Source organism: Dendropsophus ebraccatus, chromosome 14 (assembly GCF_027789765.1).
Source record: "Dendropsophus ebraccatus isolate aDenEbr1 chromosome 14, aDenEbr1.pat, whole genome shotgun sequence".
Lineage (NCBI taxonomy): Eukaryota > Metazoa > Chordata > Amphibia > Anura > Hylidae > Dendropsophus > Dendropsophus ebraccatus.
The window spans coordinates 39,556,243-39,578,532 of record NC_091467.1 but is presented as its reverse complement, the minus strand read 5'-3'; the positions used below and the strand labels follow the sequence as shown (position 1 = coordinate 39,578,532).

Below are 22,290 nucleotides of genomic sequence, written 5' to 3'. Positions count from 1 at the left end.
AGGTTAGGAAGGGAGATGTGTGGCTGAGTTAAAGTGAGTAGAACGTCGTCTGCAAAAAAGGACAATTTATATTCTTTTCCTCGTATTTGGATCCCATGGATGTCTGGGTGATGGCGTTTGGCAGAAGCCAGGGGTTCAATGCACATCACAAAAATCAACGGCGATAGAGGGCACCCCTGGCGTGTGCCATTATGGATGTCGATCACACCAGACATAGCGTGTGGGAACTTGATTGAGGCCGTTGGTGAGGAATATAGACCTCCGACCGCCCTGAGAAAGGCCCCCTGTAATCCGTAGGTTTCCAGTACTCTCATCATAAAAAGCCAGCCCAGGCGGTCGAAGGCCTTTTCCGCGTCATGTCCCAACAACAATGCAGAGCCTTGCTCTTTGTTTATTGCGTCTATCAAGTTCACCATTCTTCGAGTGTTGTCTCCCCCCTGTCGACATGCAACAAAACCAACTTGGTCTTTATCTATTAGTTGAGGTAGCCATCTCGACAGGCGGGAAGCAAGGATCTTAGTGTATAGCTTGAGATGCGTATTCAAGAGAGCGATAGGGCGGTAGCTCCCACAGTCAGCTGGATCCTTCCCGGGCTTGGGGATTAAACATATATAGGCATGCGTGAGTGAAGTGGGGAGTGGGGCACCTGACAAAAATGCCATAAACATGGCTAATAAGTGGGGATTTAGTATAGGGGCGAAGGTGCGATAATACAAGTAGGTGAAACCGTCTGGCCCCGGTGACTTGCCTGCTGGTAGGGTTTTCAGTACTTCCCCTAGCTCCTCTGCCATTACATCTGCATTTAGTTCCTCATGGGCCTCTGAGGGTAGTTTTGGTAATTGGCAATCAGTAAGAAAAGAGTCGAAGAGATTTGTGCGTTCGGCGTGATCCCCAGGCAGTGGTGAAGGCAAATGGTATAAACCTGCAAAATATTTCTGAAATTTCTCAGCTATGGCTGAGGGGTCATGAAGTAGAGTGCCATCAGTGTCTCGTAACATATGCAGAGTTTGCTGCTCGGCGCGGTCACGTAATTGTTTGGCTAGAAGCGCATGCGCTTTGTTCCCTCTCTCATAATACTTTTGTCTCGTATATAAGAGGAGTTTTGTGCAGGGCCAGGCTTTTGACCTTTGCCCGGAGGCTAATAACCTTCCTGAGTAGAGGTAGAGAGGGAGCAGCCAACAATTTTTCCTCGCGTTTCCGCAACTGAGCCAATAACTGTTCCATCATATGGTTCCTATCTTTTTTAGTTTAGTGCTCATGGCGATACAATGACCCCTCATTACCTCTTTGTGCGCTTCCCATAAGACCACTGGGGAGTCCACAGAACCTACATTTTCAGAGAAAAAGGTTGAAAGAGAAGAAGACAAGGATTCTTGCAAGTGGGGTGTTTTCAGGAGTATCTGACAGATTTTTAAGTCAAAGCCAGGAATGGATTTGAAAATCCCAGTCTTTCCTTTATTACCTGTTCTCTGTTTAGAGTCTGTTCCTGGCTTTGGCTTCAAAGATCTGTCAGATAAATCTCTCTGTGTAAATGCACCATTAGTGGCACAAATGAGGAGGGAAATCAGGATGGCGGGACCCGACGATACAGGACTGGAACAGCGGGATTAGTCAAAGTGTAAGGGCCCTATTATACCAACAGATCAACTGACAAATCAGCCAGAAATTGACTTTCTAACAGAGAACAGATAATAAAGGAAAGACTGAGATTTCTCCTCTTTTCATATTCATTCCTGGCTTTGGCTTAAAAAAAGTCTGTCAGATATATTATTGGAAAATTTCTATTTTCCATTTTTTTACGGCCTAAGGCATGTTCCCACTGCATAAGTTTCGAAATAATCACGCCCGTTGCAACAACGGCCGTGATTACTACTGAACTTACATAGTGCTGCCTTCTAAGGAATCCCAGCCTGGAATGCATACACATAGTATACACTCTGGTCATTAAGGGCCCATTTACACAGAAAGATTATCTGACAGATTATCTGCCAAAGATTTGAAGCCAAACCCAGGAATGGATTTGAGAAATGGAGAAATCTCAGGGTTTCCTTTATGACCTGATCTCTGTTTATAGTTAGAGATGAGCCGATCCGAGCCCGAACGATCGGCAGCCACCGCTAATCAAATGCCAAAAGTTCGGGTTCGGATCGACTCGAGCATGCTCGAGGTTCGCTCATCTCTATTTATAGTCTGTTTCTGGCTTTGGCTTCAAATCTTTGGCAGATAATCTGTCAGATAATCTTTCTGTGTAAATAGACCCTAAGACCCAAACTAGCTGCAGCACGAAGGGGTTAAGAATCAATTATAACTTAAAAATTATGTCTCATGCTGTCAACAAGTTAACTAATGAGGCATTGCATCCCATTCTTCTTGAAGGGCAGCCCTCAGGTTATTGAGGTTCTGGGGTAGATAGTACCGAGCGACTCAGCAGATCCCATAGGTTTTTTTTATGGTAATCTGGTTTGGAGAAAGGGCAGGCCACTCCATTTGAGGTACCCCAGTTTCCAGCAGCCTTTCCCTAATGTTGCGACCACAAGGACCTGGAGCATTGTCGTCTATGAAGATGAAAGTAGGTCCGTGTTGTTCATTTAGAGACACAATGACTGCATTATTGATGTTATTCAAGTAGTATGTACTCGTCTCTGAACCATTTACAAACTGTAGGGCACAACTGCACATTCACCCTAAGCAGAAATGATGGCTGCTAATGATGTCGAAGAAAGCGCTATGCATCAGCCACTGTTGTGACCAGGGGCTCTGGTGTTATAGTGTGGGCAGGTCAGTGTGTCTACTAAATCTAAATTTACCCTATATTTTTTGAATGGCATAGTGACAAACCATACTACTTGAATAACATCAGTAATCCAGTCATTATGCCTCTAAATTTCATCTCCAGCTCATTAGGTCCTATAATTAGAGAATGACTGCGGGAGAGTAGGGTACCTCGAATGGAGAGGCCTGCACTTTCTCCTGAATCCCATAGAACACCTGAGCCAAGTGGCCATGTAAAGGCACGTAAACTCTGTACCCCAAAACCTCAATGACCTGAGGGCCGTTCCTGCCATACCTGAGCAGACAATAAGTAGAGTTATTTGCCTAAATTTCAAGCTGTAATTAATGCTGAAGAGTACAGTACATAACAAGTCATTGAGATATTGTCATTTTTTGTTGGGGCATACTCACCACTGTTGTTGGCTTTTGTTTAAATAAATTGACATCTTAAAATCACTATGCTTCTACTTAAATGCTCTATTTTCATAATATAATATCACTTTTTAAGTTTTCCACAAACTTTACCTGCAAGGCAAATGTATATTCTGTATATTCTAATGAAAACATAGCTGCCCTGCATACATGCCCAAAAACCTTTTTTCGCACTGCACTATGAATAAGCAGTTTAGTTGCCATAAGAAATAAAATGGTTGCCCAAAGTTGTCAAAATGTAGTTAAGAAAAAAAATTGTACTTTTGTATCAGAAAATAATATATTGTAAGTACATATTTTGGTATGTTTTATATTTGGTAATGTCAGATAATGCAGAATAACTTGGATTCTTATTTTGCTTTGACATCGGCACAGGTTCTAACACTCATGTTGACAGCAACTACCTTTTACAAGAAGCTGTGCTAAATGATATCAAATCTGAATTAGTGATCCCAAAGCTCACTGCTCCCCTGCGGTCACCATCTACACATAGAATGCTACGACGACAGGTATGTATAGTGCACATCTGTTATATAAATGCTTTCAATAAAATGCAAGGAAAAAAGCAGGAAAAAAAATGGATGGCAGTGCACACACCCTATAGAATAACAGGCATAATTACAACTGTCCAAATAATGGAAATGCTCATTACTTACAACCTGGTTTTGCAAAATATGGTCATTTTTTTAAATCTGTTTTATTGCCACTCAAAATTACCAACGTATTTTGATATTTTTCCTTACTGTGTTTGAACATGGTCTTAGGGCCCTATTACACGGAGCGATAATAGTCCGAATCATGGCTATTTGGCCTATTATGGCTCTGCGTAATAGAGAGAACGATCAGCTGACGAAACAATCATCGGCTGATCGTTTCTTTAGGTTCGGACTTAAAATAATCGGGTGCGCATCGATACAGGTGTGGCCGATGGCTAATGATTGTAGTATAAATTAATAAATAGTGATGAGCGAGTACTAAAATGCTCGGGTGCTCGTTACTTGAGCCGAGTATTTCCCGATACTCGAGTGCTCGTTTCGAGTAACGAACCCCATTGAAGTCAATGGGAAACTCGAGCATTTTTTAGGGGACTCAAGTTTCGGTAGAGAGAAGGTCGTGTGAAAACCTGTCAACCTCAGAAATTGATGGAAACACGATGGAAATGGACAGGAAACAGCAGGGGCAGCATGGATGCATGCATCTGAGGCTGCCTAATGGCACCATTATGCCTAATTCTGTGCAACAGCTTGGTTAAAACAGAGGTAGGCATAGGGACCACCCAAAAACTCAGCCTGACACAGCATGGCATTGAGAACACAGGTAACCATTAAAACAGAGGTAGCTTATCATGAACCACCCAAAAATTCAGCCTGACACAGCATAGTGGTGAGGACAGAGTGAACAAGGTAGAAGCGATAGCCAGTCAGCCTTCCAAAAATTATACCAGACCTACCATGGCAGTGAGCTCACAGAGAACCATTAAAAGTGAGTGAGGAAGAAAGTGAGCCTCCCCAAAATTAGGTCAAACACTGCATGGCATTGAGCACACAGAGAACTGCAAGGATCAGCAGTAGCCAACATGGAGGCCAGGCAGGAGCAACAGTAACCAACATGGAGGCCAGGCAGGAGCAACAGTAGTTAACATGGAGGCCAGGAAGGATCAGCAGTAGCCAACATGGAGGCAAGGGCAGGCACACCAGTAGTCAGCAGTAGTCAACATGGATGCCAGTTAAGGCCCAGCAGTAGCCAACATGGAGGCAAGAGCAGGCACCACAGTAGTCAGCAGTAGTCAACATGGATGCCAGTAAAGGCCCAGCAGTAGTCTACATGGATGCCAGTTAAGGCCCAGCAGTAGCCAACATGGAGGCAAGGGCAGGCACACCAGTATTCAGCAGTAGTCAACATGGATGCCAGTTAAGGCCCAGCGGTAGCCAACATGGAGGCAAGGGCAGGCACCACAGTAGTCAGCAGTAATCAACATGGATGCCAGTAAAGGCCAACATGGAGGCAAGGGCAGCACAGTGGTTCAGTGGTTAGCACTGTAGCCTTGCAGCGTTGGAGTCATGGGTTCAAGGACGACCAAGGACAACATATGCAAAAAGTTTGTATGTTCTCTCCATGTTTGCGTGGGTTTCCTCCGAGTACTCTGGTTTCCTCCCACACCCAAAAACATACAGATAGGTGAAGCACTGCGGAATCTGTGTGCGCTACACAAATAATTAAAAAAAAAAAAAAAAAAACAAGAGCAGAGCAGTAGTCAACATGGATGCCAGTTAAGGCCCAGCAAAAAGGAGGCAAGGGCAGGCCCAGCAGTAGTCAACATGGATGCCAGTTAAGGGCCAGAGAAAAGGAGGCAAGGGCAGGCACACCTAGTGAGGCTCCCTAAAACTAGGCCAGACACTGCAGGGCCTTGAACACACAGAGAGCCATTTCAAGTGAGTGAGGAAGCTAGTGAGGCTTCCCAAAACTAGGCCAGACACAGCATGGCATTCAGCACACAGAGAGCCATTACAAGTGAGTGAGGAAGTTAGTGAGGCTCCCCAAAACTAGGTCAGACAGTGCAGGGCCTTGAACACACAGAGAACCATTACAAGTGAGTGAGGAAGTTAGTGAGCCTCCCAAAAATTAGGCCAAATAGAGCCATTACAAGTGAGTCCACCCAAAAATTGGAGTGAGTCCAGGGGCTGGGATATGTAGTGGTCATGAACCCGGGTGCTGACAGCTAACTGGCTAGGCCAGTCGTCAGTCAGCACTCTCTCGACCAGGGGTGGTGAGGCCCCGGCCACGGCTACACAAAGAGAATAAAATTAAACAGCAGGCTGGTTGGCAGGGGGCGCGATCGGCGAGCCCCCGTCAACCAGTCCCACTCCTCCGCAGACGTAGTGTGACGTCAGAGCATGGCAGTGAGGACACATAGAACCATTAGTGAGGAAGCAATTAAGCCTCCCAATAATTAGGCCAGACCCTGCATGGCAGAAGAAGACTTGGCAGTTGGCTGAGAATCGGAGGAGGAGGAGGAGGAGGAGGAGAGGAGATACCAAGAATCTTCATGTTCAGCTGCTTTCCCCGGGTGGACAGTTGGATTCAGGTGAAATCCAGGCTTTGTTCATTTTTATAAACGTCAGCCTGTCAGCGCTGTCAGTGGACAGGCGGGTGCGCTTATCTGTGATGATGGCACCAGTTGCACTGAAGACCCGCTCTGACAACACGCTAGCAGCAGGGCAGGCCAGCACCTTCCCAGGCGTAAAGCGCCATTTGGGGCCACGTATCCAGCTTTGAAACCCAGTAGTTGTAGGTAGCAGAGTGATTGGGAAGGACAGTGGTATGGTCAGCAAGGTACTCCCTCACCATCTTCCTGAAGGCTTCCCCCCCACTCTGTCTAGACTGGGGACTGTTGACATAGTCTTGCTGGGGTGCCATAAAACTGTCAAAGGTCTTGGAGAGTGTTCCCCTGCCCCTTGACAAGCTGCCTGCTCCACTGCTCCTCTCCCCCACTATTTGGCCCACAGAACTACGTCCTCTGGCGCTAGTGGTGTCAGATGGGAAGTACATTTTCAGCTTCTGCACCAGGGCCTGTTGATATTGAATCACTCTCATACTGCGTTTCTCGGCAGGAATGACAGTGGAAAAGTTCGGTTTCTACCAAGGGTCCAGGAGAGTGAACACCCAGTAATCTGTGTTGTCCAAAGCCAGTAGTCTGCATGGATGCCAGTTAAGGACCAGCAACAAGGATGTAAGGGCAGGCACACCAGTAGTCAACATGGATGCCAGTTAAGGCCTAGCAGTAGTCCACATGGATGCCAGTTAAGGCCCAGCAGTAGTCAACATGGATGCCAGTTAAGGACCAGCAACAAGGATGCAAGGGCAGGCACACCAGTAGTCAACATGGATGCCAGTTAAGGCCCAGCAGTAGTCAACATGGATGCCAGTTAAGGCCCAGCAGTAGTCAACATGGATGCCAGTTAAGGACCAGCAACTAGGATGCAAGGGCAGGCACACCAGTAGTCAACATGGATGCCAGTTAAGGCCCAGCAGTAGTCAACATGGATGCCAGTTAAGGCCCAGCAGTAGTCAACATGGATGCCAGTTAAGGACCAGCAACTAGGATGCAAGGGCAGGCACACCAGTAGTCAACATGGATGCCAGTTAAGGCCCAGCAGTAGTCAACATGGATGCCAGTTAAGGCCCAGCAGTAGTCAACATGGATGCCAGTTAAGGACCAGCAACTAGGATGCAAGGGCAGGCACACCAGTAGTCAACATGGATGCCAGTTAAGGCCCAGCAGTAGTCAACATGGATGCCAGTTAAGGCCCAGCAGTAGTCAACATGGATGCCAGTTAAGGACCAGCAACTAGGATGCAAGGGCAGGCACACCAGTAGTCAACATGGATGCCAGTTGACTTGCGGAAATGCGCACAGATGCGGTGCACCTTGTTGAGCAAGTCAGCCACATTGGGGTAAGCTTTAAGGAACCGCAGCAACATTAGGTTGAAGACATGGGCCAGGCATGGTACATGTGTGAGGCTGCCAAGTTGCAGAGCTGCCACCAGGTTCCGCCACTTGTCACACGCAACCAAGCTCACTGCTAATTACACACGAACCCGGGCGCTGACAGCTAACTGGCTAGGCCAGCTGTCAGTGACCATCAAGGGTACACCTGATGCCTCTCGACCTGGGGTGGTGAGGCCCCGACCACAGCTAGACCAATAAAAATAAAATAAAACAGCTGGCTGGTTGGCGGGGGCGCGATTGGCGGGCCCCCGGCAACCAGTCCCACTCCTCCGCAGACGTAGTGTGACGTCAGAGCATGGCAGTGAGGACACAGAGAACAATACAGTCTGCTTAAGAGGCCACAGAATTTTATCAAATACACTTTCAATCCTTTAAAGAGTCTCTAAGAGATGGCAAGTGCGGTAGCCTGTGTATTAAAAAGACCTGGTCAATCCTGCCTTCAAAAAGGCTACTACAACATCCAAGGAAGTAAAGAAACTACTGGTAAAAGGCCTGGTCAATCCTGCCTTCAAAATGGCTAAAACATCCAAGGAAGGTAGAAGGTGCTGTTCAGCAGTTTGAGCACAGTCTGTTGGCGCTTACCCACGGCAGTGCTGCTGCGCCTAAAACTAAAATAGCCGGATTATGGCTAGATTTAGCCTCACACGCTCATGCAGTTGTGCGTGATAGGCATCTCTTTGGAGGTAGGGACGAAGAATAACAATACAGTCTTCTTAAGAGGCCCCGACCTAAAAAATGAAAGGACGGCAGAGAACCCCCGCAAGTTCAAATCCACAGGTCATATGGTTTGAAATGGATAAAACAAGGATGCTAAATTAGGAACACAAGGATGCTAAATTAGGATCCACCATTTTCACTGTCTGTTCCTTTGATCAGTGAAAATTGCACTTGAATTGAAGTCGATTTGATTTTAAAATTTAAATTGAAGGTTAGAAAATAAAAAAACATAAAGTGGCCATTACCGGCAAGGGCAGGCACACCAGTAGTCTACATGAGTGCCAGTTAAGGCCCAGCAACAACGAGGCCAGGGCAGGTACACCAGTAGTCTACATGGGTGCCAGTTAAGGCCCAGCAACAACGAGGCAAGGGCAGGCACACCAGTAGTCTACATGGGTGCCAGTTAAGGCCCAGCAACAACGAGGCAAGGGCAGGCACACCAGTAGTCTACATGGGTGCCAGTTAAGGCCCAGCAACAACGAGGCAAGGGCACCCATATCAGTAGGCTACATGGGTGCCAGTTAAGGCCCAACAACAACAAGGCAAGGGCAGGCACACCAGTAGGCTACATGGGTGCCAGTTAAGGCCCAGCAACAACGAGGCAAGGGCAGGCACACCAGTAGTCTACATGGGTGCCAGTTAAGGCCCAGCAACAACAAGGAAAGGGCAGGCACACCAGTAGTCTACATGGGTGCCAGTTAAGGCCCAGCAACGAGGCAAGGGCAGGCACACCAGCAGTCTACATGGGTGCCAGTTAAGGCCCAGCAACAACGAGGCAAGGGCAGGCACACCAGTAGTCTACATGGGTGCCAGTTAAGGCACAGCAGTAGCCAACAAGTAGCCAACAACCCCCAGCACCCTTTCGATTTTCAATTTGACTATAGCAGTTGGTGACCATTCCCTGCAAAATGTAACTACTGACTTCTACCTCCACCACCACCCTTTTGATTTTCAATTTGACTGCAGCAGTTGGGGTAACATTCCCTGAATAATCTAACTACTCACTTCTACCCCCGCCACCACCCTTTCGATTTTCAATTTGACTGCATTCCCTGCATAATGTGACTCACCACCTCTCCCCCCACCGCTGTTTTCATTTTGAATTTGACTTTGATCTTTGAGGATCTGGCAATTGTCTCATGCAAAGGGATCATCACTTGAGCGGTAGTGTACTACAAATCCCAGCAATACAGTGTAGTACCCACTAGTTTAGGGGGGGCTGTACGGTACAATCTGGTAGTGGATGGACCTAGACACACGCTGGGATACCCCCTTACAATGAGCAGTGAAGTTTTATGCAGGTGTACTTAGGGATGCACGATGCACCTAAATATCGATACTACTATCGATATTTCGGGCAGAAAAACGGTTCGATACCAGGATTTCCTGGTACCGATACTTTATGTTAAATTTGCATAATAGTGCAGTTTAACATAAAGTATAATACAGAGAACACGGCCAGCGGCTATCTGAGCGCTGGCCGTGTTCTCTGTGTGCCTCTCCCTGCCCCCACCTGTCACCCTCCTCCGCTGCTCTCTCTCCCTCCGTTCCCGGCGGCGCCAATTTCAAATAGCCGGCACATAGCAATTCCTAGTGCCGGCTGTGTAACTGTGTTGATGCCGCGGACAGCGGCATTAACCCCTCCTGAGCCGCTCCGTATGCAGCAGGGGTCGGCTACTGTGTGTAGCAGACCCCCGCTGCCGGTGTCTCTCTGATAATAGGGTCCATGTCAGCCAGACCCTGTTATCAGGGAGATAATTTATGTGGCATGTAGAGCTGCACGGAGGAAAGCGGGATGTCGGGGAGAGGAGGACAGAGAGGGAGAGCGGGAGGTGAGGAGGCTGAAGACGGAGAGCGGGGGTCGGGGAAAGGAGGACGGAGAAGGCTGGAGGTGAGGGGGACAGAGAAGGCTGGAGGTAAGGAGGCTGAAGACGGAGAGCGGGGTCGGGGAGTGAGGAGAAGGGAGAGGAGGTGAGGAGGCTGAAGAGGGAGAGCGGGAGGACGGAGGAGAAGGCTGTAGGTCAGGAGGCGATGTGGCCACTCTATCTGGCTGCACTGTGAGGTGGGGGCCGCAGGACTGTGACGAGGAGCGGCCGGGGCCCTCAGATAACTCCCGGGCAGACATCAGTGGGGGATGACCAGGAGGTCGGCCATGCTCTGACGGGGAGGGGGGCTGTAACCTGCAGATTACCCTTCCGTCCAAATCCTGGTCACCATGCCCTGAAAGAAGGAAAAGTGCAACTACAGCCCTCATCATCCCAATAACTGAACTGTGTGTGTTACATGACTACAACCCCCACCATCCTCCTGGTAGCTGAAGTGTGTGTGTTACATGACTACACTCCCACCATCCTCCTGGTAGCTGAAGTGTGTGTGTGTTACATGACTACAGCCCCCACCATCCTCCTGGTAGCTGAAGTATGTGTGTTACATGACTACAGCTCCCACCATCCCCCTGGTAGCTGAAGTGTCTGTGTTACATGACTACAGCCCCCACCATCCCCCTGGTAGCTGAAGTGTGTGTTACATGACTACAGCCCCCACCCCCCCCTGGTAGCTGAAGTGTGTTACATGACTACAGCCCCCACCATCCTCCTGGTAGCTGAAGTGTGTGTGTTACATGACCACAGCCCCCACCATCCTCCTGGTAGCTGAAGTGTGTGTGTTACATGACTACAGCCCCTACCATCCTCCTGGTAGCTGAACTGTGTGTGTTACATGACTACAGCCCCCACCATCCTCCTGGTAGCTGAAGTGTGTGTTACATGACTACAGCCCCGATCATCCCCCTGGTAGCTGAACTGTGTGTGTTACATGACTACAGCCCCCACCATCCTCCTGGTAGCTGAAGTGTGTGTGTTTCATGACTACAGCCCCCACCATGCCCTCGATAGCTGGTGTGTTACATGACTACAGCCCCCATCATCCCCAGCTAGCTAGTGTTACATGACTTCAATTTCTATTCTTGTGGGGTTTTCTTATGTAATTTATTAAGTATCAAATTGGTATCGAGCATTGAAAAAAAAGTTGGTATTGGTATCGAACTCAAAATTCTGGTATTGTGACATCCCTAGGTGTACTACAAATCCCAGCAGTACAGTGTAGTAACCACTAGTTTAGGGGGGGCAGTACGGTACAATCTGGTATTGTCCGGAACTATACACACACGCTGTGACACCCCCTTACAATGAGCAGTGAAGTTCTATACAGGATGCACTACATATATAGCTGGGGCTATACAGTGCAGTACACACTAGTTTAAGGGGGGGCCTCACGGTGCTATCTGGTATGGGCAACAACTGTACACACTTTGTCACCCCAATACAATGAGCAGTGAAGTATGTTCTATGCAGGATGCACTACAAATCCCAGATATACAGTGCAGTACACACTAGTTTAGGGGGGGCTTGACGGTGCTATCTGGTATGGGCAACAACTGTACACACTTTGTCACCCCAATACAATGAGCAGTGAAGTAAGTTCTATGCAGGATGCACTACATATCCCAGCTATACAGTTCAGTACATACTAGTTTAGGGGGGGCTTGACGGTGCTATCTGGTATGGGCAACAACTGTACACACTTTGTTGCCCCAATACAATGAGCAGTGAAGTAAGTTCTATGCAGGATGCACTACATATCCCAGCTACACAGTGCAGTACATACTAGTTTAGGGAGGGCTTGACGGTGCTATCTGGTATGGGCAACAACTATACACACTTTGTCACCCCAATACAATGAGCAGTGAAGTAAGTTCTATGCAGGATGCACTACATATCCCAGCTATACAGTGCAGTACTTACTAGTTTAGGGGGGGCTTGACAGTGCTATCTGGCATGGGAAACAACTGTACACACTTTGTTGCCCCAATACAATGAGCAGTGAAGTAAGTTCTATGCAGGATGCACTACATATCCCAGCTATACAGTGCAGTACTTACTAGTTTAGGGGGGGCTTGACAGTGCTATCTGGCATGGGAAACAACTGTACACACTTTCTCTCACCCCAATACAATGAGCAGTAAAGTAAGTTCTATGCACTACAACTCCCAGCTATACAGTGCAATACACACTAGTTTAAGTGGTGCTATCTGGTATGGGCAACAACTGTTCACACTTTGTCACCCCAATACAATGAGCAGTGAAGTAATTTCTATGCGGGTTGCACTACAACTCCCAGCTAAACAGTGCAGTACACACTAGTTTAGGTGGTGCTATCTGGTATGGGCAACAACTGTACACACGCTTTGTCACCCCAATACAATATGAGCAGTGAAGTAAGTTCTATGCGAGATGCACTACAACTCCCAGCTATACAGTGCAGTACACCAGGACCACCAGCCCCAAAATCGAAAAGGAGTACACTGAGCACTTCTTAGGGGTGTGTATGCAACAGCTAATGCCCCCTTTCTGCCAGCATGTATGCTGTCCCACGTCATTGCAGGATGTACCAAAGAGTCTCCTGCATGTTTATTGGCTGCGAAAACGCGTGCAAACTTACAGGAAACAGATGATGAGATTTCCTCGAGTATCACAAGATGCTCGTCCGAGTAACGAGTACCATCGAGTACCCGAATACTCGATCGAGTACCAAGCTCAGACGAGCATGTTCGCTCATCTCTATTAATAAACTGTTAACTCACCTTACCATGTTCCCTGTGTCCTCGGGCCTTCCCCGGTGTCTGCAGCGTAGAATTTGCATAGAAGACACCAGGAGCAGTGGTGGTGGATGGTGGCATCTACAGAGACAGAAGATCAGGCTTGTGCTGCCGGCCAGTCCAGGTACAATCAAACCTGTTTAGATGTTGGCCAAAATCTGTTCCCTCACATGTCAGATGGACTTCAAGCATCTGCTCATCTTTTATCCAAACTAAATGAGTTGCAACTAGATTTGCTGCTTTTGGTACTTGAGGAATCCGATACCTGCTATTATACAGTAGTGGAGGTTTAGGGTGCCCTCACACATCATTTTTGTCTGGCGTTTTTTCATTTAAAAAAATTGCTACAAAAATCGCCATTGCAGTGCATGCTGTTTTCTTTCATACGCTTGCACTTTTTCTGGCATTTCTGACTTTGTGTGTATGTCACTTTTTAACTTTAGGTGTTTTTTTGGTCTGCTTTTTTTACCCAAACATGGACTGCTGAAGGGTTTAGTGACACCTGCTGGAGCAGGTGACAGACACGACACAGAGTTTGCCAGGTCATCTCTATTAAAAAGAGCTCCAGAGTACCTAAAATGTGTTGCAGGGCTTTTTGGATATAAAACACTGTTAAACACAACTTTTAAGCCATTTTTTGGACTGGCGATCCAAACTTTCACAAATCAGTCGGACCAATGCAAGTGCTCCTCTTCAAAAAACGGGTGGACAAACAAAAACCAACAAATTCTGACAAAATGCAAGCATTGATTGTGCAAGAATGGACTGCTATCAGTCAGGATTTGGTTCAGAAGTTGATTGAGAGCATGCCAGGGAGAATTGCAGAGGTCCTAAAGAAGAAGGGTCAACGCTGCAAATATTGACTTGCTGCATTATCTCATTCTAACTCAATACAATACAAGCTTATGTTATGATTGCAATTATATTTCTGTTTGTGATAAAAACATCTGACAAACACACATAAAAACCAGAGGGCAGCAGATAATGTAAAAATATTTGTGTCATTCTCAAAACTTTTGGCCATGACTGTACATCCTTGGCCGTCTAGGGGAGTTCAGAGCGGGGCTGCGCTGAACCCCAGCGTTCCTGGGTGGCGCATGTAGCCAGGGACCGTGGCTATTAGCGGATCGCCGTTTCCGCTAATTAAGTAATCAGATGCAGCTGTCAAAGTTGACGGCTGCATAGGTTACAATATGCAGCCTCATCCCTGGTGTCTAGTGCGACGTTGTGGCGGAGGAGCGATCCCCGTGTTGGTACCTGCTGAGGTCTGCGCCGTAATGGCGCTGATCTCAGCTCGGCTCTCGATTGTTTTCTGCTGAGAGATCAATGTGGTTATACTAGAAGTCCCCAGGGGGGCTTCTAGTATATGTTTAAAAAAAAAAGGTGTTGTTGTTAACATAGCCCCCTCCCCTAATAAAAGTTTAAATCACCCCCCTTTTCCCATGTTATAAATATAAGTAAATAAATAAACATGTTTGGTATCGCCGCGTGCGTAATCGCCCAAAATATTAATTTATCACATTCTTGATCTCGCACGGTAAACAGCATAAGCACAAAAACCTCCCAAAGTGCAAAATTGCGCAGATTGTGGGTACAGAGTAGCTTTAACCTAGGACAAGGAAAATAACAAACAATACCCAAATCACAGAGTATGCATACTAGCCAAATAAACAGTTACACTGACTGTACCAATTATTGGTCTATTTTCCCAAAAACGCAAGTAGTCCAAGATAGCCAGCGATGAAATGTTTTCTTATTGGACGCTGTAAATGGCAACAGGAAGGTTTCATAATTACATTGAGTGTTGACTCTTCTAATGACGTCTGATAGAGAAGCAGGGGTAGGCAGTTGCAAGGCCCGTGCCGAAGACATTCTGGCTGCAAAAAGGATGTAGTGAATAACTGTACTCTGTGTAGTAGGAAAGGAGTCTAGATTAATGTCTAAGATTGCCAATGCTGGGCTTTTTGAGCAAGGAGTTGGACAAAATTTTTATATTAGATTGAAGACCTCTTCCCAATAATGAGAGATGTTGGGGCATGACCACCATATGTGTATTTGTATAGAAACCTGGCCACATCCTCTCCAACATAAATTGGAATAATATGGAATAATATAAGTAATATAAGTAAATTATATATGTGTGAAAAACCTTTTATAAGAACTTTGCCATTTAAAGGGGAATTTATGAAAGTTGGTTAGCTTTAGGGGCTTGGGAGTCCAAATATATTTATGCATGAAGAAGGATTTGGCATTGCTGCCACAGCACCAAAAGGGGGTTGAAGGCTTACTTAATTAAAGCGACTCTGTACCCACAATCTGACCCCCCAAACCGCTTGTACCTTCAGATAGCTGTTTTTAATCCAAGATCTGTCCTGGGGTCCATTCGGCAAGTGATACAGTTATTGTCCTAAAAAACTACTTTTAAACTTACAGCCCTGTGTCAAACATATGTGGCCTAGAGTGTCTGTGCATTGGGCTGGCACCACCTCTCCTTCCCCCCTCCCCACCCTCTTCATCATTATGAATGCTCCAGCAGGTTTTCTACTACTCATCACCTTTGTGAACACTGCACATGAGCTGGCTCGTTAAGGCACATATGCAGTGAGGAATAGAAGAAGTTCTGTCAGGGGCATTCCTAATGGTGAAGAGGGCAGGGAGGAGGGCCGCAGAGGTGGTGCAAGTTTAGGGCATAGACACTCTAGGCCAAGGCAATTTGACAAAGGGCTGCAAGTTTAAAAGTTGTTTTTTAGCAAAGTTGCTTTAAGCTCCATTCACTTCAATGTAACTGAGTTGCAAAAGCCCCACCCAAACTGGGGACTAGAGTGGTGCTATCTATGGAGAAAAGTGTCCATGTTATTTTAATGCTGGATACCCCTTTAATGAACAGCAGATGTTCCTAATAAATAAATTGAAATCAATTGACAAATTGATTTAAAATTAAATGAAAAATTTAATTGAAACTAAATAAAATAAAAGTTTTAATCTCAAAGTACAATATGTTACGAGAAAACAATCTCAGAATCACCCGGATAAGCTATAACATCACAAAACTGTCACTGAGATGCTGTAGGCCCAAATATAACTTAGAAGTCCAGAGCGATGTGACCTCTATTTAGAGTTGCTGCCGAAGCATCAGAAGCAGGGCTTGCAGGGGACGTTCGAAATAAATGAATAAAATTAATTAACCTAAATTAAATTAACATTTTATTAATATTACATTTGAATTAAAATTGAAATTAAATTAAAATGAATTAATTGAAATAGAAATAAAATTGACACTTAAATTGACTGGGGAGACAAGGGGCGGTGAAAGGGTAATTGAAGGGGGATTGGAACGTGTGAAATCTTTTATTAGAAAGAGTTCCGATTTAATGCCACTGATAAACCAATGTCCACTGTTGTAGGAGAAAATTGATATTACACCCCTAATCCACCAAGGTCCACTGCTGTCCATGGCAGAAATTAAATACTTGACTGCCAAATTGCCTTTTTTTTTATTTTTTATTGTCATTCTTCAGTTTTTGACTCTTACAATATTTGTTGAAAAAAAAACATTTATCTGTAATAGTCCCACTATTGTAGCTACTTCAGATTGACTGTCTTAATGAAATTGGTTTGCATATGGTTTGCGAATATTCACAATTCTGACCTGATATCCGAGAACCTTGCGAAACGAGTTTTTGACTGCTTCACTCATCTCTAACCACTACTGTACAAAACATCTAGAAAACAGAGCACAAAGAATTCGTCTGCCATAATACAATCATACAATTTAACCAGGGTCTTAGGAGTGGTGAGGATTGAATATACTCTGCTGTATACTGTGCTACACCTTTTTGCTGAGACTACTATACTCTATACTAATCTTTACTACTATACTAATGTCCCAAACTTGAATACATTTATTTTTCTGGAAAATGTTTTTATTATATATTTTTAAAGCGCCCTTGCACTTCTAGAGTGCTATACAAGCGATAGGGGGTGACAAATAGGGATGAGCGAACCAAACCGCAACGAATCAGATTAGTTACGAACTTTACAAAAAGTTTGGTTCGTCACTGAACCGAACTTTGAGAAAGTTCGTAACGAATCTGGTTAAAATAACAATAACAAATAAAATCGAAGACATCCAAGACATCTTTAGAATGTGATGCAAACACCTCTGGAATACATGTGGGAAAGCAGGGAAACAGTATTACAGGAATCGGCATTACCGGACAAGACACAAGTGAAATTTTTTTTTTATTCAAATAAAAACACCCCCACACCCCTCATTGACCATTTTATTTAAAAAAAATCCAAACATCAACGTAGTCCATCGAATCTGACGTGATCCACACCGATATCTGAAAAACAAAAAGGGAGAAACACACAAACAGGAGCACAACACCCCAGCGGTCTTGTGCACCTTACAGTATGCAGCATCTTTACAGATCGCTGCTTACAGTCTGGCCCCCAAGGGGTTAAGGGAGGATGTATTGCATCCCCCTTAACCCCTTGGGGGCCAAACTGATGTCAGACTGCACCCATACCAGAAAGGAAGGGGTTAAGTCACCCCCCGTCCTTGCTGGGATAGGTGCAGTGCAAGGGGGGGGAGAACTTTATACTCACTCTCCGATGTCTTGATCTTCTCTCTTCTATCTTCCATCTTCTCTCTTCGCCGTCCGCGGCACAATGAAGTCACTGTGCTGCGGACCCGCTCTTTATATGTGCACTCAGCCAATCAGCAATTTTTTTTTCACTATTTTTGCACTTTTATTTTTTCCATATTTTTTATTGTAATAGCAACTGCAACTAAACAAAACTGTACCCTATCACACTCCCACTATTGTAGCTGCAATTACTCAGCTGTTATTGCAAGGTTTGTTTTAGGTTCGGTTCGTACAAATCCGAACTATAGGAAAGTTCGGGGATCGAACCGGAACCAAACTTTTCAAAAGTTCGCTCATCCCTAGTGACAAACAAAATATTAAAAAATCAAAGCATGTTACATGAATAAAGTAAATGGCTGACATGGGGATGGGGATACATGGAGATAGAGGACCCTGCCCACTAGGGCAATGTTATCCCTTTCTTGAAAACAAATCACACAAAAAAATTATCTGCTTTTCAGTATAGTACCAGGGTTATCCTGTCTAACCAGTGTCTTAGTGCAGCAGTGTAGAGATGGGGATTGAATATACGCTGCTGTATACCATGCTACACTTATTACTTACAGTAGTATACTCACTACTGTACAAAACTTGAATATATTTTTCTGACTAGTGTTATTCCTTTCTAGAAAACAAAGCACAAAAAATCATCTCCCATACGGTATAATACCAGTGTCGTACAAATTAACCCCGAGGCAACCAAGGACATACCGGTATGCCTTGGGTGCCTGTCCCCAGACGACCCTGGGCATACCAGTACGTTTGTTGCTATGAAGCACGCTCCGGAGCGAAACACGCTTCATAGGAGGTGGGGGTCAGCTGCATTGAGCAGCCCGGCCCTCACCGTTAATGACAGGCAGAACAGAACACAATGAGCAGAACGCCTATTACACTGATCAATGCTATGCCTATAGCATAGCATAGCATTGTACAGTGTATGCAATGCGAGAATTGCATGTAAAAGTCCCCCAGGGGGACTTAAAATGTGTAAAAAAAAAAAACTGTATAAAAGTTTTTATATGTACCCCAAAGCCCCTCCCCCAATAAAAGATAAAATCACCACCCTTTCCAGTTATATAAATGAAAAAGATAAAAATAAATAAATAAACATATTATATACTGTAGCGTGCGTAATTGTCCAATCTATTAAAGTATAACAATCGTGCAAAGATCATGGTGCAAAAAATGACACCCCACAGCCCTATAGGTGAAAAACTAAAACCATTATGAGCATCACAGTAGGGCCAATTTATTAATTGCAAAAAAAGGATTTAATAAGAAAAAATATGTAATGTGTAAATCTGCATATGGTTGTGTTCGGGCTGACCTATAGAATAATGGTATCATATCGCTTTTACCATATAGTGTATTATGTAGACACAGGAACCCCCCAAAAGTTACCATATTGCATTCTTTTTCACAATTTCACCAATTTATATCTTCATAAATAATATTTTTGGGGTTATATCATACATGTTATGGTAGAAAGAAAGACTCCATTACAAAGTTATTACAACTATTCCTGTAAAAAACAAGCAATTACATGGCCCTGTAGATCGAAAACTGAAAGTGCTAGAGCTCATAGAAGGGGATAAGGAAAAAAAGAAAACACAAAAAATTGTGCGGTCCACTGGGTCATTTTGGGCTTGGTCCTCAAGGGGTTAAAGAGGTTGTCCAGCGAAAATCTTTTTCTTTCAAATCAACTGGTGTCAGACAGTTATATAGATTTGTAATTTACTTCTATTAAAAAATATTAAGTCTTCCTATACTTATTAGCTACTATATGTCATGCAGGAAGTTTTGTTTTATTTTCAATCTGATACAGTGCTCTAGACAGTTCCTGTCCCAGCCAGAATGGGAAGTATGGGAACACTTGATATTTTTTAATAGAAGTAAATTACAAATCTGTTTAACTTTCTGACACCAGTTGATTTGAAAGAAAAATATTTTCCCTGGAGAACCCCTTTAAACAGTGTTTTAGTTAGATAGGCATTGAATATGAACTGTGCTACACTTTTTTGTTGGCGGTACTATACTCACTACAGTCCAAAACTTGAAAACATTTATTTTTTTGGATAGTATTATCTCATTCTTGAAAACAAAATGCAAAAAATCATCTACCGTACAGTATAATACCAGTGTCAAACATTATATAATAAAACAGCATATAATACATTCAGCTAGTAAATAACAGTAGCAATAATAATGTTATTTACTTGAATGTATTTTTATACTGTTTTATTCTATAATGAATATATTATCTTTTGTTTACAAATTACCATGACTCCTGCCTCCTTCAACATGAGGCCGGGTTTGGCGGTCTACTATACCCCTTGTGGAGTCCAACGTTTTCCAGCTCTGTTCAAAATTGCATCAGTTATTTTGAGTCTAAAATAACAGCGTCAATTAGCTGTCTGGCCTTGCCTTAGTACAATAACGGCTGTACGGCTTGTCACATTATTCTAGTTTGGGTTTACTAATTGGCCTTTGGGTGTGGCTTAATTGAAAAGCACATTGAATTTAATAGTAAAAACAGAGAAAGAACGGTGACAAAAGAAAAACTGTGTGTGAACAACTAATAATGTTTTTTAAAATTACAAAAGCGGATGCCTTTTCTCTATTCTCTATCACGTAGCCAAAGGGTGATGCGCATAAAGCCCAAGTGGCTAATAGGCGAGCAGTTGTGCGTACTCTTTTACCAATCTCTCTCTAGGCCGTAACACACAAGGCGACTGAGCCTGCTGTTTCATTTTCTCTTTTCCATTAGTATAAAAATCAAAGCCTAGGTAGACTGAGTGCTTATGCTTTCTTTTTTAGTCTTTTTGTATATTATTGTTTGATTCATTTATTTATTATCGTTATGTTATATAATTTATTTTGTTTTTTTATTTCAGAAAGCAGTTCAGAATGATTCATTTGATATCTTCTTGGATAACAAGGAAAATGATCAATTAGAAGTTACAGAAAATGTAACATTACCGGTCTGCCAACTGCCTACAAATGTGCCAACCAGAAAGATGGAACCAGAAAGAACTTTGTGTGATATGGAAAAGCAAACTCTTTACACTCAGCATTGCCATGATACTGTTCGATGTCTAGGTGCTTCCCAGAAAAGTAGAAATACTTTAAAGGAGCCAACCAGATCACAAGAAAGGACACATTTATTAAATGCATCTCAATGTAAAAAACATTTCAGCCTAAAAGCATGTGAGACACTAAGATTCTATTCGGCTGCATACTCATTAAGTCAGAAAGTAAAACTGGAAAACAGCAACAATGTAGTTTTAAGAAATATGAAGAAATTTTACAGCATGGACGCTCAGGGTGCCCTTAAAAAAACAACATCATGGCTTGAAGATGCCAGAAGGCATTCTATTGAAATATGTTCAATGGAAAATACTATGTCTCATTATCCAGCTTCACGTTCGTGTGGCTTTATTAGCCATATACTTAATGAAAGTGAAGACTTCCAAACAGCACATAATGCAAGTGGACATATCTCATACTGCCCGGAGTGTATGCCCTCTGGTGTGACTCGTGGACATCCATGCTTGGAAACAGAAGCTTTAAGAAGACAATCATACTCATTAGATTCAAATGACCTCCCTAAAATTGTTGACCCCTTAGTTCCAGAGATGTCAATATCCTAATTTCTATTGATAATTTTTCTATTAGTTGATTTGAAAAGAAAAACAAATGCCTATTTTTGGTTGAGTGTGAACATTTCTTCAGCTGCTTCAGTGGCTAAAATTGGAAAAACTTGAAGGTTACGGGAATACTTGAACACCTGTTCTATGTGGACAAACAGCAATACAGCTTCAAAAAGGAGTTTCACATTTCTCTAGCTAGTAAACTCATTATGTTATTTTTATTAAATAAACTATCAGCTATATTTAATGTGTCATATGGTCTTATGGTCTAAGTCAAAGAGTAAAAAATAAGTTAATATACCAAATCTGATAAATACATGGCACAGTACAAGTGGCATGACTTCTACATAGATGCTCTTGTACACTTAAATATATGTACAGACAAATATACTGTATTACTATGGTGAAAACGAGTGTTATTTAAAAAAAAACAAAAAAAACACAGACATAGTTTAAGTGAAAGTGCCATAAATGATTTGTCTTAAGCACCTAAAGCAGCACTATCAGAAGGTTCTCCCAAATGAACCTGCTGATATGCCACAGATGTTCTCTACCTGATGACTGCAGGAATGTTAATAATTTTCCTCTTGTCCCCTGCATTCTTAGGATATTCATTAATTTCCCCTATGCTAATCCTTATTAGGAGCATTTGGGGCGTCACCCGATGGGCCGGAGCTTCACCTCGGACCGCCCAACCCGCACCCTCCTATGCATATATGAATATGCATAATAGGCAGCCCAGAGCAACCAACTCGGGTCACCCAGCACACCCCCTCCCGTGCCGCATAGTGAGCGGCACAGGAGGGGGCAGTTTAGACAGCATTGGAGTGGTTTTCTTTGGTCCACCCACTACGCATATTAATAAATATAGTAAATATAAGCACAGTGAGCGGCATAGAGG

General features: G+C 44.1%; 1 protein-coding gene across 1 annotated transcript in view; it reads left to right on the top strand.

The window, feature by feature from the left end:
- The window catches only part of CACNA1G (calcium voltage-gated channel subunit alpha1 G), a 359,907-nt gene extending 338,332 nt beyond the window's left edge, over nucleotides 1-21,575 (top strand). The window contains exons 35-36 of the mRNA XM_069953244.1: nucleotides 3,580-3,713; nucleotides 20,634-21,575. Of these exons, the coding sequence (XP_069809345.1) occupies nucleotides 3,580-3,713; nucleotides 20,634-21,389 (890 nt within the window). The 3' untranslated portion in view covers nucleotides 21,390-21,575. The remainder of the gene's footprint in view (nucleotides 1-3,579; nucleotides 3,714-20,633) is intronic.
- The last annotated feature ends 715 nt before the right edge of the window (nucleotides 21,576-22,290 follow it).